The following is a 14939-nucleotide window of genomic DNA, read 5'->3' as shown; positions in this document are numbered from 1 at the left end:
TATGGACTAAAAACAAGATTATCTTGGTATTGTTAGACACTAAAAACATATATCAGAAGCAGAATACATAAACAACAATAAAAGACATGCAGACAGGTAGATGAGTGGTATAATACTTATTTTTGATCTTGTTTTTTTATTGCTCATTTGCTTATTTATAATACTTCTTTATGATCTTGTTTTTTATTGCTCATTTGCTTATTTATAATACTTATTTTTGATCTTATTTTGCTTATTTATTGATCTTGTTTTTTTATTGCTCATTTGCTTATTTATATCTTGTTTTTTTTATTGCTCATCACTTATTTTTGATCTTGTTTTTTTATTGCTCATTTATACTTATTTTTGATCTTGTTTTTTTATTGCTCATTTGCTAATTTATAATACTTATTTTTGTTTTTTTACTATGTCTCTTGTTTGCACTATCCTCTATGCTGCTGTAATCCTGTACATGTCCCCGCTGCGGGACTAATACAGGATTATTTTACGTCCAGCAGGGGGCGCCGTGCGCTCACATACAGTGTCGTGTGGCGTTCACTGACTCGGGAAATCTGATTTGTTCAAAGTGGCCGGCGGAGATTTGCTGCTCTGTAGAAGAAAAAAAACAAAAAAAACTACAAACGTCCACATTTTGACTGCTTTTCCTTTTCAGCTGCAGGAGAAAACATTCTGCTGGATTTAACGCACTTTGCTCGGTTTTCCTCCGTGACAGAGGGAACAATCCGCCCCGGCGTTGACGTGGTCAGTCGGCGTGTCCCGGCTGAGAGTGACGGCTGTGCAGTCCTATGATTACTCCTTTTTTTTTATTTTTTTGTTTTCTCCCCCCCCAACAAACTACATCGATAACTTTACTTAAATCATAAACCTAGTCGTGCAGCTCGTTGGGACGCAGAACACAGCCGGGGTTCAAGATGTCGGTAGCGGGCTTCAAGAAGCAGTTTTATAAAGCCAGCCAGGTTTGGAAAAACTTTTTTTTTTTCTCAGCTTAGAACCTGTCATGTAGGAGCTAGCCTCACTTAGCATGGTTAGCATGTTGGCTAACCATGCTGTGAGGTGACAGCATGGTTAGCTAACTGTGTGTCAGTGTGTGAAATGTCACTGTGTGTTCTTCTGCAGCTAGGGTTGAAGTTAACAAGCATCTCTGCGACATGTTTTGGGTTTCACTAACTTAAGCTAATGCTAAGCTAATGCTAAGCTAATGCTAAGCTAATGCTAAGCTAATGCTAAGCTAACGCTAAGCTAATGCTAAGCTAACATGTTTTGTTTTTTTGTTTGTGTGTGTGTTTTTAAAGCAATGTTACCCCAGCAGTGCACACATTCAGATTCAGTAAAGCACACACATCCTGTAATGCACATTAGCTTCAGGGTGAGTCAGAGCTAAAAAAACAACAACAACAATACACAAAAATAAAAGAAGTCTGCTTGTTTATTCAGGGAAAGATCATCAGTGAAACTACACATTATACTTTAATCTTTGCATATAAGACCCAGTCATTTATTTCCCAGCTGTGTGTTGTGTTAGTCTTTTTTTGTTTAGTGAGACAGAGACAGAATACCTTTGCCTTAGTGAAGCCACTCTCTGGCATTACTGTCTTTTTTATTGTCTGAATTATTGTCTGTGAATGTTTTTCATTTAGGCCAGCTCTCGTGCTCATGGGCGGGGACTTTTTTTTGGGTCTCTTTTTCTTCCTACCCCTTGCTGATCTAAGCAGGAAAGACATTTGGGTTCTGCCCAGCTTCCTGTCAGGAACAGACTCAGATCCCTGTTGGTTTGGTTTGGTTTGTGAGGGAAAACACATCACAAAGCTGTCATGTTAGGGGGGTTTGAGTGTGTTGGCATTGGCTGTGATTGTATAGTGCATAGTAAAGGTGTTTGAGGGAGATGAAGTGGACCAAAGTGACCAAAGGAATGATGCATAGAAGGAGGTGGAATAGTGTCCTGTTCCCTTTTTTATTTGTCTGCAATGCAGCAGCCTTTCTTGCCAGAACACCATGAGAGTCACTAACACTGGACATAGATCAGAGTTTCTTCGCTGGAGGCATGCAGGAAGTTAGATGTGGAAATGATATGCGTCCTGTAGCCCACACATCCTTGTTTTTCTCTTTTTACCCTGTTTTTCTAAGAATTAATCTTGACAATAAATGTTCAAAACCTGAACTGTCATGCTCAAAGGACAGTTACAGCACAAACATCACAGTCATAAGCTTTTAGGTGGGACAGTGGGAGTTATTCTTAGACCTGAATGGAGATGACAGTTTGATCTATATTTGTGCAGTTTATCAAGTTTATCTATGCTCTTATATATTATTATTATTATTATTATTATTATTATTATTATTATTATTAGTCTGGTGGTTCTCACATGCTTAAATGCACAGCTGAAAGTATATAACGTCATGCTCAAATGCACCCAGATCAGTTTGTAATGAATGACGCAGATACAAAAAGATGCAAAGAAGCAGCTCTCACAAAGCAACTATCAAACACATTTGAGATCATATTTTTGTTTATAACACAAATAACACGAGCCTCAATGTTGCTGTCTTTGCCTTGAGTTTCATACTAGTGCAAACAACAACAAACAAAGAGGTGTTCAGATACCAGAAAATAATCTACACCATGCCATCCAAACAATTTGGAGAATTGTGATTATCCATAGTATGAAATGTGATATCCAGTGGTTGTTTTTACCGCTCATCTTAAAGTATTAACATTAACTGAAAGAAGCATCAGATCTGTAATCCACAAGAAGATGCAACGTATCTTTCATCAAGACAATTGCGTGGTTAACAAAATAAATACAGAGTTTACTTTCAGAATGAATCCACCAGGAGTGTGTGCTTACTGTGTTTGAGTGTGAAGAGTTATGTGCAGACTTCATCTGGGATTAATCCCCATTTATAGGTCTAGGTTTATCAGTCTGCAATATAAATTCACCTGGCAAATAAATTTTACTCTTAAACTGGATTGAGCCATAATACAGGTTCTGGTAAAAGAAACAAAACTGTGGTAATTGGCTCCAGTCAGAGTAAAATAGGAAATTTGTTGTTGTAGGTTTACTGATCAACAGGAAATAACCAGGAAGGATTTTTTCACACCTTCACTTTCTGATCACAACATGATTTCTTCTTGAACTTTGATCCGCTCCAATAATGTGGTTGCAGAGGCCTCACCAACCACACTGACCTGGTTTTTCATGTATACTAGACGCAATGTTTTATCTATAAAACAAGTTTCCTTTTAACCTATTTTAATTCTGCGCGTACATTTTTTATTACAATTGATGGCTTTGACAATAGAATGTTATGATACAACAAAACATACAAGTTTGTTGTTTCAACTGATGTTTACGAGCTCATTTTTTTTAATATACTATGTAGGAAACAATTAGGATCCACACCAGGCTGCCACTCTACGTCTTTCTCTAGCTGCTCATTTGGTATCTTTGCCTCTGTTAAGGTAATCTTTCTTGGTCTTGTGATCTCCAAGCCAAACAAGATGTGGAACTAGGCTTTGTGACGACGCAGTGGCATTTACCTGCTAATAGAGGCTTAAAAAACCCAATCGTTATGCTGAAAAGGATGCTTCTTATAGACTGATCCCTCTGTGGAGCTCTATGAGTATTTATACCAAAACATCCAGATGATAACCTTTCTGTGGATGTTTTTGGGCTTGATTCCTTTGAGCCTGTGTGTGTGTAAACAATAATGTTACGCTGACATTAGTGATGTTTTCATTAGCAGAAGAAGAATAAATGCAACATTACTTCGTGGATAACAAGATTAGGATTCTCAAGGTTAGCGGCTTACATAAAAAATAGTAATATACCCCGTCAGGAATTGGATTCACAGCCCTTGTAAAGCAGACTAGGGTGCCAGAAAAGATAAGATAGCAAAAATGTAGGACTGCAGACTGCAATTTTAACTCTGAGGTCGGGAGTCTCTTGCTAAGTAGACAGGGAGTTGAGGTTGTAACTCTACTTGTGACCTGAAACCCCCAAGGCCCCCTGTCATGTGCTTTCCGCATACAGCAGAGATTCAGCAGCAGAACTTAAAGATCCCAGACTGTTCGGTGTGTCAGCTGCTGCTGGGGAAAGCCTAACCATTATGGATTTCACAAACCTGACTTATTAAATCTGTATACCTACAGCTTTAATGTAAACCTTTTGTGTCTTCATAACAAGCTCTACTGTTCACTCTCCCATCATAATATTCTTCAAATAAGCATTTCCTTCAAACCCAGAAAGTCTTGGTAATTCCAGTAATCACAAACAGCAGCTTGAGTCAAGTAGGAAATGACTCAAACTGCTGTTGGTCTGTTGCAGAAGAGCGAATTTAAAAAATGGTATCTTCATTTTTTTTAACCAACGAAATGAGCACGTCTAATAAACCGGTTCAGAGTGCTGCACCAACTGTGAAGATCATGTGGCCAGTCTGTAAAGGTGTCAGGAGGATTGTGCTAAATTCTACATGCCTTTGTAGTTTAGACTAGGTCATACAAATATATGAAAAATATAAGTTAAAGCTGTGAAAATAGTCATTCATATTGTTGTTATGCATAGTGTTATTTTATGAAAGGAAAAACCTCACCTCAAAGTCGAAGCATCTGCTATAATACAAATTCAAATTGTACAAATACTATTTATCCCATTTTCATGGCCTCTCTCACTGTGGTTCATTAACTGTCCCGGCATTTTGAAGTGCTCGCTCTGTTGGTACTGTAGACAAAATAATCAAACATTAACATCAGGGTTGTTAAAACCTCCCTCAAGACTTAAATGCACAATATCAAAACCGATTCAACATGTTTGGTGTGACACAAGTTTTAATACAAATAACAAAAGTATTGTGTAGCACTTTGACTGGAACCCTGGCTGTAACCTCAGTGGAAATTGTAACTGTGGTTAGCTTTTGTCTTCGCAGAATAGGTTTACAAGTTACTCTGCAAGCAAGGACGGTTGTTGCGTGACCTTTTTTTTTTTATCTCACTGCTGGGGGTTGTTGTTATGCTCATTCCTCTTGGAGAAACTCTGATATGGAACCATGACGCTCATGGACACAGCAGTCAAGGTTTTAAGTATCTTGAAGTCACAGCAGTACAGACTCATTATAAAGCCAGAATAATTGAATACCTTTTCCAGTTCACTGTCTCTTAAAAATCACACATTCTGCTCAACAGTTCAAAGAATGACCTGTACTGTACTTGCACGCAAAAGAGACTGTTTTCCATTTGTTGACTTTTGTCTGTGGCCTAAAAACATGCTCAGGGATCGAAATACACATGCTTTCAATCAACATGTTTTTGTCTTCTTAAGTTGTAGCATATCATCTTTATTAAAATAAAAGCAACAGAGTTAGCTGGTCCAACATCTGCCTGACATCCTGCAAAGTGTGAGCAAATGCTAAAAGAAAAAATGCTCATTATTGCATTTTCTACACCGAGGAGGCGTGTGAATGTCTCAAATTAAAACCTTATGAGCAGCCTTACTTAATTAGCACTGTTTCTGTCTTTCCTCCCCCTTTCTCCCCTCTCTCTCCCTCTAGTTGGTAAGTGAGAAAGTCGGAGGTGCTGAAGGAACGAAACTAGATGATGACTTCAGAGACTTGGAACGGGTAAGAGAGGCATCTTTGTGTGTCCTTAAAAGAGCAACATCTTCCTGTAGGCCTCGTTGGTTCAGCATACAGTAAACAAACATACAGCTGTTTCTCTGGGACATCCGTTCTTGATGTTTACTCCACATTTCAAGCTGTTTAATAAGCTGTAGGTTGAGAAAATATTCTGACCTCAAAGTCTATAAAACTCTTTAAAACTAGCACTGTAGACTCACAAGAAAATGGTCCTCCCACCACCCAAACATGTATTTCCTTCAGTGGGGTCATACAGTAAAAAACCCAATGCCAAATCAAATATACACATCATAAAGTCATATATCCATGTCGGGTTACCAACTAAATGGAAATAGATGATGTGCTGTGGCAGCTCCTAAAAGGAACAGCCGTTTATTTTATTTTTCAAGCGAAAATGGCAAAATTCACTGCTTCCAGTTGCTCAAATGTTTATATTTGCTTGGTTTCTTAGCCTTCTGTTATTATAGTACATTTAATACCTTGTCTGTTGTGCAGATGAAACAGGCAATTTGTAGACGTCACATTGGGATCCTGGAAAACTTGATGAAAACTATTGTCTGACATGTTGTAGACTAAACATGCATTTGATTAATCCCAAAAATAAACATCAGATTTGTTATATAATTAAAATCATTGTTGCTTGCAGTCCTTGTTTACATATTTGATTTTGTTCATCATCAAAAAAACATGAATAAATCCAATATAAAGACATGATATGAATGCTAAACAAAGCATTCAGCGTTTAGGTTTAGTTAGCTCATTATGTTGAGATTCATATAATGTACTGTATCCAAATATGAAAATAACCCTTTATTATTTGAAGTACTTGTGTACAGTACAAACTGTGTGTATTTACCTATAAGGAAGCAGTTATTAACAAAAGGTTTAAAAGCATACCTCCTCTGCCAGCCCCTGTTTTGTTTTTTGTGATTCCAGTAGCTCTGTTGTACACTTGTGATGTAAGTGTGATTGCTGTGTTTTTGTAGAAAGTAGATGTGACCAGTAAAGCGGTAGTGGAGGTAATCTCCAAAACGTCAGAATACCTTCAGCCCAACCCAGGTGAGAAGAAAACCCTGTCTTCACGCATCTATTCAAACTGATTGAACCCTGTGGTGAAAAATGTATTTTAACTCCCTTCTGCAGCATCACGGGCCAAACTGTCCATGTTGAACACCATGTCAAAGATCCGCGGTCAGGTGAAGAACCCAGGCTACCCTCAGGCGGAGGGGCTGCTAGGGGAATGTATGGGCAAGTACGGACGGGACCTCGGAGAGGACACTAACTTCGGTAAGATTTGTGTCTTTTGTGTGTGCGTGTTGTGGTTTTAGACTGGCATATATGTAACAGGAATGTTGGTGTTTATAATTACGGGTTATTTGTAGTACGTGGTTTCGTATGTGTGTATGCTGACTGATAGATTGCACCCATTGCACTGTTTAAAGAGCGTTGGAATGATTTTTGACTATTTTAAGTATTGTATTTGTGCCTGTGTTTGGTTCTGTTGGATGCTATCTGCTACTTTATGTGTGGTCTGATGACAATATGGTTCTCTGGTACTACACTATAAAACAACTATGTCACTGAGCTATTGATCTCTGTCTGTGTGGCTCAGGCGGAGCGCTGGTAGACGTTGGAGAGTCCATGAAGAGAATGGCAGAAGTCAAAGACTCTCTAGATATCGATGTCAAACAGAACTTCATTGATCCGTTGCAAGGGCTCTGTGACAAGGACCTCAGAGAGATACAGGTACACTGACGGCATCATTTCTTCAAATTGTCAAATTAAATTTAGGGCAAGCTGTTTTTTAACTTCTGTGCATCCTACTATACTATCTATGTCTCCTAACAACTCAGCATCATCTGAAGAAGCTGGAAGGTCGCCGCTTGGACTACGATTACAAGAAAAAGCGTCAGGGCAAGATCCCAGATGAGGAGGTCCGACAGGCCCTGGAGAAGTTCCACGAGTCAAAGGAAGTGGCCGAGACGAGCATGTACAACCTGCTGGAGACTGACGTGAGGACTGATTTATTACTGTGCAGTGCGTGCTGTTAGTGTCAGTCCTCTGGGACATCATTTTAATCCTGATCCTCTGTGCAGTCCATCTTTAAACCAAAAAGGGGAACTAAATCGAAAAGTCGGCAATAAACAGCTTCTGATGGGTGAAAGCTAGTCATGCTTAACACAGAATTTGTTAAGTGTTCTATTTACCAACACAGTGAAAATAGAACATTTACATACCTCAGTCTAAAAATACAGAACTGCTTGCAGCAATATAAAACTCAAATGAATGATTTCAGAGGTTAACTGATGCACATTGCCACCGCCATCTCTTGTTTAACGTTTAACCAGTTTTCTGTCCAGTTGTCGAGCTACACTGAGCTTCACCTTTGCTGCTATTAAACACACACCCACTGGACAAACACACGTCAATAGTTACACCTATAAAGATGTTTAGCCGACACTCACACTGGAGACAAACATGTCTCTTAATGGCTGCAATTCACGTTTATTCACTATTTGGGTTTAGGAATTATTAGTCGTTTGCCCTGTACATGTAGGTGAGGAGATACAGGAGAACAACACAGCTTAGAGCATGTATCTGAATGTAGGTCTAAATGTATCTGTGATTTTGGTTGTTATAACAGCACAACAGTTCAGGGTTTAGTTTGAATATTAAGCTGGTTGACTTTGATTATGACCAGTGCTGCCAGGAGGAAGCTGGCGTGTTCCATATTTCCTGTTATTTCTCTACTTCCAGCCTCTTTATATGCTGTTCCCTATTACTTTTTAAATACTATGTAACTGTAAATTTGAGCATGAAAGATCATTAAAGACATTGGAAATATTAGTTTGACAAATTAATCTAAACCCCCAGTCTTTTTACTAGCATGAGAGTTAAGATTATTTTGTCAAAGAAATAAATGTATCATGTATCTCAAAAGTGCAGTACATGCCTTTTATGACCTGTTTTATTTGTAACCCAGAATAACAGTTTATCCATTAAAATGCAAAATACAGTAACTTAAGCAAAGTGACACTGGTTATCTTGTGTATGTGATGTATTGTGTGTATGTGTGTGTGCGTGTTTAGATAGAGCAGGTGAGCCAGCTCTCGTCCCTGGTGGAGTCCCAGCTGCAGTATCACAGACAGGCTGTGCAGGTGCTGGAGGAGCTTTCTGACAAACTTAAAGACAGGTGCAGTAATGAAACCTGACACGCACAAATACCAACATACTGTTCAGTGCATCTCAATGTGCAGCTTTATGCTTAGAGCTGCTTAAAGTCATCTTTTTGGAGGTTTGGAAATGAAAAAAACTTAAATCACCTTGTCTTTATGAACAGGATGAATGATGCTCAGAATCGACCAAGACGTGAATACACACCTAAACCCAAACCTATCTTTGACTTCGGAGAAGACAACCATTCGAATGGCGGCTACTCGACCTCAATGGCCCCTCCACCTTCACGCAACTCAGGTAAGAAACAGCTGATTTGCAGGGCGTTAGTAAGGATTTAAATATTTTAATTCTACCACAAACATTTGAGTAAATACATTTTAGCTACCGTATTTTCCGCACTATAGGGCGCACTGGATTATAAGGCGCACTGTCAATGAATGGTCTATTTTCGATCTTTTTTCATATATAAGGCGCACCGGACTATAAGGCGCATTAAGCGAAACAAAACAGTCAGTCAGTCAAACTTCCTCCACTTCCGTACCATTGATTCATTAATGTTGAATTCTCTCGCAGCTGCTCTATTCCCATGTTCTACTGCGTGACTGACAGCCTTGAGTTTGAAGTCTGCGTCGTAAGCGTGTCTCTTGACAGGAGCCATGTTGGTCCTTATCCACACACACTGTAATATTATGGTGAAGCACAGTATGTATTACTCCGCGACGCTCCTGACTACGGTGGCCGTGATGCTGCTGCGGTGCGGCTTTGTAGTTTACCAAAGTCGTACTAAAACATTTTGACAGAGCGCCGTGTACCACACAAAACCGCTTCGAGGTCAGTAAACACAACCAGAATTAATCCATATATAAGGCGCTCCGGATTATAAGGCGCACTGTCGTTTTTTGAGAAAATTAAAGGCTTTTAAGTGCGCCTTATAGTGCGGAAAATACGGTAACTATTAGTGGCAAAATGATGTAGTGGTTGACTGTTCTGTTTGCACCAGAAAACAGATGTTTTTTGACAAACAAAGCCGATAACAAACTCGTACTGAGGCGTGATTTTGTTTTTAACTACATCCCTCTCAAAGAGCTACAATAACAGAGTTACAACAGCAATAAAACATCCAGCTGTTTCTACACACAGAAGATAGACTAGACTAACGTAGCATGCCTGCATAGAACACATTCCTCAGAAGTCTGACAGAAACTAAACTGGAAAAATACGTCTCTGCATTGCCAGAATAATTGCTCAAGACCTGCAATCAATCAGAGTCATTAAGCACAAATATGTGAAACAAATTGTCTCTTTTTCTGTGTTCTTATTGAGGCTGGGTAAACTGTGACTCACACTGAATGTTTGACTCTCGATTGGACTCAGTTGTTTTCCATGAAAAAATGGACGTGTGTGTGACGTGTGTGTGTGTGTGTGTGTGTGTGTGTGTGTGTGTGTGTGTGTGTGTGTGTGTGTGTGTGTGAGTGTGAGTGTATGTCCTGCCCTGTCATCTGGCTGGCATTTCTCCAACTGACCTTGTTCCTCTTTCCCTGTGATATCATCAGAGCCGCTTTTTCACTTGGCCACATTGTCCTTTCGGAAACCCAGATTGTGTGAGTCACAGATTGTGTGGGCCATTTCTTTTTTTTTTTTTTTTTTTTCTCGTTTTTTTTCCTTCTCGTCGCAATTCTTGTGGTGGTGAAATGGTCCAGTGTGCTTGCACAGCTTCTGGTGTGAAATGTAGGAAGTAGGATACAAGTGGCTTCTCACAGGTTTGACAAATACTTGGTGGTTTAAGGTGCACGTAGACTTTAACGGCATGTCTGTGGTTTTGTAAGAGAACAACATCCTGAAGTCAAGTTTACTGCAGTATGACTAACTAAAACTTGTTAACACCTCTTCAACCACTGACTTGGTCTATAATTGATTTAAACGGCTATTTAACATCCTAAAAGAACAGTCAGGATCTAATTTATTCAAGGAGCAATTGTAAAAAAACTTCCAAACTACACCTTTTGTTTGCAAAATGCTATATTAATAAATATCAATGTTGTTATTATTATTATTATTATTATTATTATTATTAAGTCAATAAGTTATGAGGGCAGTGCTTTGGTCAATGGCAGGAGTATTAATTAACATGCAATAATAATTAAATAAAGAATTATAATTAGTTATACTTTATTATATGTATTTGTATTTCTGTTGGTATCAGAATCAGTATTATTGTTCTCAAGGGTTATAATACAGTCATCCGTAAGCTGTTTGTATGAATCTTGCATAATAAGCGGAGCATCATGTGTCATCTGTGTTTTTGTGTGCCCATGCCAAAACTAATTATTTTCAACCCACTAACTCAAAGAATTTTCAGAGCAGGGCTTCAGCTATAGATAATTGTAGTAATCAGGTATTACTACATGTATTGCTGAAGAAAAAGCTCTACACAACCACTGTACACTCGGCACCAAACTGCAGACAGAATGAGTAATTAATTGCCTCATAACTGCTGTAAGCAACAAGTTTGCCAGTTTATAGTAGCAACATCAATATTTGCACATAAATACATTTATTCATCTCTGTTTTGATCATTATAACTGGTTATTGTAGGGGGAAGAAAACATAAATAATTAAAAATGCCATTATTTTAGAAGCAACTAAATCAACATCACAAGCCCTGATGGGGAAAGTGAGCCATATTAGTTTACAAGCTAATTACCAGATTTTCTCTGTTTATCAAACATCATTGGATTTCTTTCAAAAGGGAACATACATCTGCTGCTGTAAATTGATACAGAGAGTGAGTGACTCTCCCCATCTCTAGTCCGCCCACCAGTCTGCGGGGTGAACGTGAGACAATGAGAAAACTGTTTGGAGACAAAAAGGCCTAGCTTGTCTTGTGTGTGGAGCGCCACTCTCCTCTGCTGATCTCTGTGAGGTCACAGAGAAAAGGGATAGTTGGAGGAAACGATGGATAGAGAGGACAGTCTTACATAAACCTGGTGTCATAGGAATGTTGTTGTTTCACCTTGTCAGCATGTTTGAGCTTGCTTGCAATGATGTGTTGAGGTTGATCTGACTGCAACACATGCTAATGTTAGACTAACTTATACAAACAGTATGAATTACAGTTTACACTAAACTTCATGCGTAAGGTGTGCAGTGTGACTACTTTATTTCAATTTTTGTGTGTCAGAGAGCATCTTGATATTTTGCGTTTCCCTAATTTTTGCCTACATCTTCCTCATTCTTTCTGTCCTGACTTGTGTTTTCCTCAGCCCCGGAGCAGCCGTGCTGTAAGGCGCTGTACGACTTTGAGCCGGAGAACGAGGGAGAGCTGGGCTTCCGCGAGGGCGACATCATCACCCTGACCAATCAGATCGACGAGAACTGGTACGAGGGCATGCTGAACAGCCAGTCAGGATTCTTCCCTCTCAACTACGTCGAGGTCCTTGTTCCGTTGCCACACTAATGTTTATAAGGAGAGCCAAGGAGGAGACTGATGGAGAGGAGGAAGGAGAGAGCAAGTAGAGTTAGTAGAGAGGGAGGAAAGCGAAGTCAAGGGCTGGTCCGCAGAATATTCATTTTCACCTTCAGCTCCGACGTCACCATCGCAGACGAGCACTTTTTGTTTCTGGAGAAGGAAGTCCAGACCAGAATATCAACCTGTTTCCAACTAAAGGTAAAAAGAATCTAAGATGGACACAAAATGTCGGAAACATTTCCTGAGGACTAACTGTTGACACATTTACAAGCAATATTTGTCTTTAATTGCAAATTACTGATATCGTTAATATAATTTGTATGAAATCTGGTGATTATGATGGCGTGCCACATTTCATATAATCCGTTCTGTATGAGCTGCAGTCTGTTTAAAACTCAGGTTGGTCACCAGTCTGTTGTTTTCGAAATGAAGAGGCCAACTCAAACCTCACGGTAAACACCATGTGTAACTTCACTGACTATTATCCTCATTTCAAAACTGAAACCGTTGTTTTTGCCCCTTAAGGACGACAGCTCGTCTCTTGATGCCACCTGCTGGAGAGACTGAGAACTACTTTTACCTAAACTTGAAACTGCACACAACTAGAGATGTAGTTTAACTAGTTTTATCTAAAATGGAAAAAATACTGCATCCATATTTTTTATAAGAAACAAGATGAAATTAGCCCCAGATTTAGACCATTTTCAGGTTTGGGCCTATTTGTAATGCTCTTTTTTAAAGATTAATGTCTAAACAGTGCTGATAGCTTCAGAAGACAACAGGCCTGATACAGCGGTGTCCTTTCATTCTTTCAGTATTTGAGTTACGTTTGTCTCAACCTACTACAGTAGTTCTTAAAAGTAGAACTGCTTACTGAATATGTGAGAGACGTTGTAAATGCACCTTGGTCCTCAAATGAGATTGACGCGTGTGTGTGACAGACCTACTCCACCATTACACACAAAAACCCCAAAGTTAAATGCAGAAGTTGCACCTTTTTGTCACTCAAGGGAGGCGTGTGTTTGTTGTCTAGACATGCAGAATGATTAGTTGTTTAGCGGTTGTCTGCTAGTCTGTTCAATAGAGGAGACAGAGCCAAAAAGTCTTTATAAAAATGCAATAGAAACATATCGCTGTTTGCTAAACTGCTAAGTATTCTGTAACATAGCCATATATTCATTTAGTTTGAGGCCTGTTTGTCTTAGCATGTTCAGTTTTCCTCTGTTTGGTCTTTTGACCCGTTTTTAGGCGCCTGTTAACTCTGTGCGGTGCCCGATTTAGATGACGCTGCTGGTCAGCCTTTCACATTCATCACTTAAGTGTCCCACTATTTCTGTTTGCCCTTGTGTCTTTTGACAATGTGAAACTGCTCTGTGCTTTGAAACTTATTCTGACCCTGTGATTTTTGATTCTTCACAATGGCTCCGATTCGATTTATCTGTTAGTACGTTGGGCTGATGTAAACAGGTGTTGTTCCTGTTAAGGTAATCTATAAAGACAAGGCTGGTTTCTTGTTCTGGATTTTAACCACAGCCCACAGCAGCGGGTGGAGTCTAAACAAACATACACTGTACAGTATGAGGGAAAGACCTGGAGTGAAAGGGAAAACATCAAGGGAAAAATAACTAAGCTTGTGTCCATTTTGACTAATTTGGAGAACTTTTGTCGCCAAACATGTATTCTTACCAAACGTGTATCGTCGGTCCAGCTGATTTTGAAATTGTCTGGGAGGGAAAAAAAAGTTTTTAATTGTGAATGACAAATGTGTTCACTTTTTCTAGTATCTGTCTGCAAAATGCCCCCTCTTATTATCTGTTTGTTCCATCACTCCACGCTGCCAAACACTTCCCCCACTTCTGGGTTTGGTCCTTGTCTGATATGTTTACATCTCTGATTACTTACTACATTTCAATACTTGTATCAAGTTCAGGGCAAAGTTAAAGGACTGTAGGAGGTGCTGTCTGGATCACAATGCTATCAAATAAAGACTTTGATAGCTTTGTTTTAGTGCCTTTGGGGGGGGAAAAAAAAAAAAGGAGGGAGGGAGGGAAAAAGTACCGAAACTAATCCAGCAACCAAAACCTAACCTAGCTACTTAAGAATATGGTCATACAATTTCTTTTCTGCTTTTGGTTTATATTTCTAGCCGTTGGCACTTTTTCCTGTGTAAAGATGAAATGCATGATGTGTGCACATTTCTGCACAGTTCTGACACTACAGGCAGTTTCCTGGACATGTGTTGTTTAGACTAATGTGAGGTTTATCAGCAGACCACCAGCGAGAACTCATTTTTGTGTAGATTTTAATCCATGTTTGGAAAAACATGTCCCACTGATTTCTTTTTTTAAAAGGGCTATGTATTTGTTTAATCAGTCTTAAATGCTTTTTTGAACAGCATTAAATCATTCTGGCTCTCTATAGTATTATTTTTTATATACAAGACCTTAAAACATTTAAATTAATCTTTGCATGTAGTCCTATATTACACCTTGTAAATGTATGTCTTTTAGATTTAAGTTGCCTTTCTATGTTTGGTATGAGTACAGAATTTAACCGCAATATTTTGTCTTTTATTATCAAAGTATTTGTACATGCTTCTTCTTGTCCAGTCCCCGCCCCCCTTCTTACAATAAAAAGAAAAGAAAGATATGTTATTGTTGCATTA

At 39.0% G+C, this 14939-nt stretch overlaps 1 protein-coding gene across 1 annotated transcript; it reads left to right on the top strand.

Moving 5' to 3' along the window:
• Positions 1-628: 628 nt before the first annotated feature.
• Positions 629-14923, top strand: sh3gl1b (SH3-domain GRB2-like 1b). Its single transcript, XM_054602384.1, has 9 exons — positions 629-956; positions 5545-5613; positions 6615-6687; positions 6772-6915; positions 7241-7374; positions 7482-7640; positions 8718-8821; positions 8969-9102; positions 12069-14923. Exons 1-9 carry the CDS (start codon positions 912-914, stop codon positions 12260-12262), a joined length of 1056 nt encoding a protein of 351 aa, XP_054458359.1. The 5' UTR covers positions 629-911; the 3' UTR covers positions 12263-14923.
• Positions 14924-14939: the final 16 nt, after the last annotated feature.

Source organism: Anoplopoma fimbria, chromosome 8 (genome assembly GCF_027596085.1).
Source record: "Anoplopoma fimbria isolate UVic2021 breed Golden Eagle Sablefish chromosome 8, Afim_UVic_2022, whole genome shotgun sequence".
NCBI classification, from domain to species: Eukaryota; Metazoa; Chordata; class Actinopteri; order Perciformes; family Anoplopomatidae; genus Anoplopoma; species Anoplopoma fimbria.
Note: the sequence above shows the minus strand (reverse complement) of the source record. Positions and strands in the feature narration are given on the sequence as shown.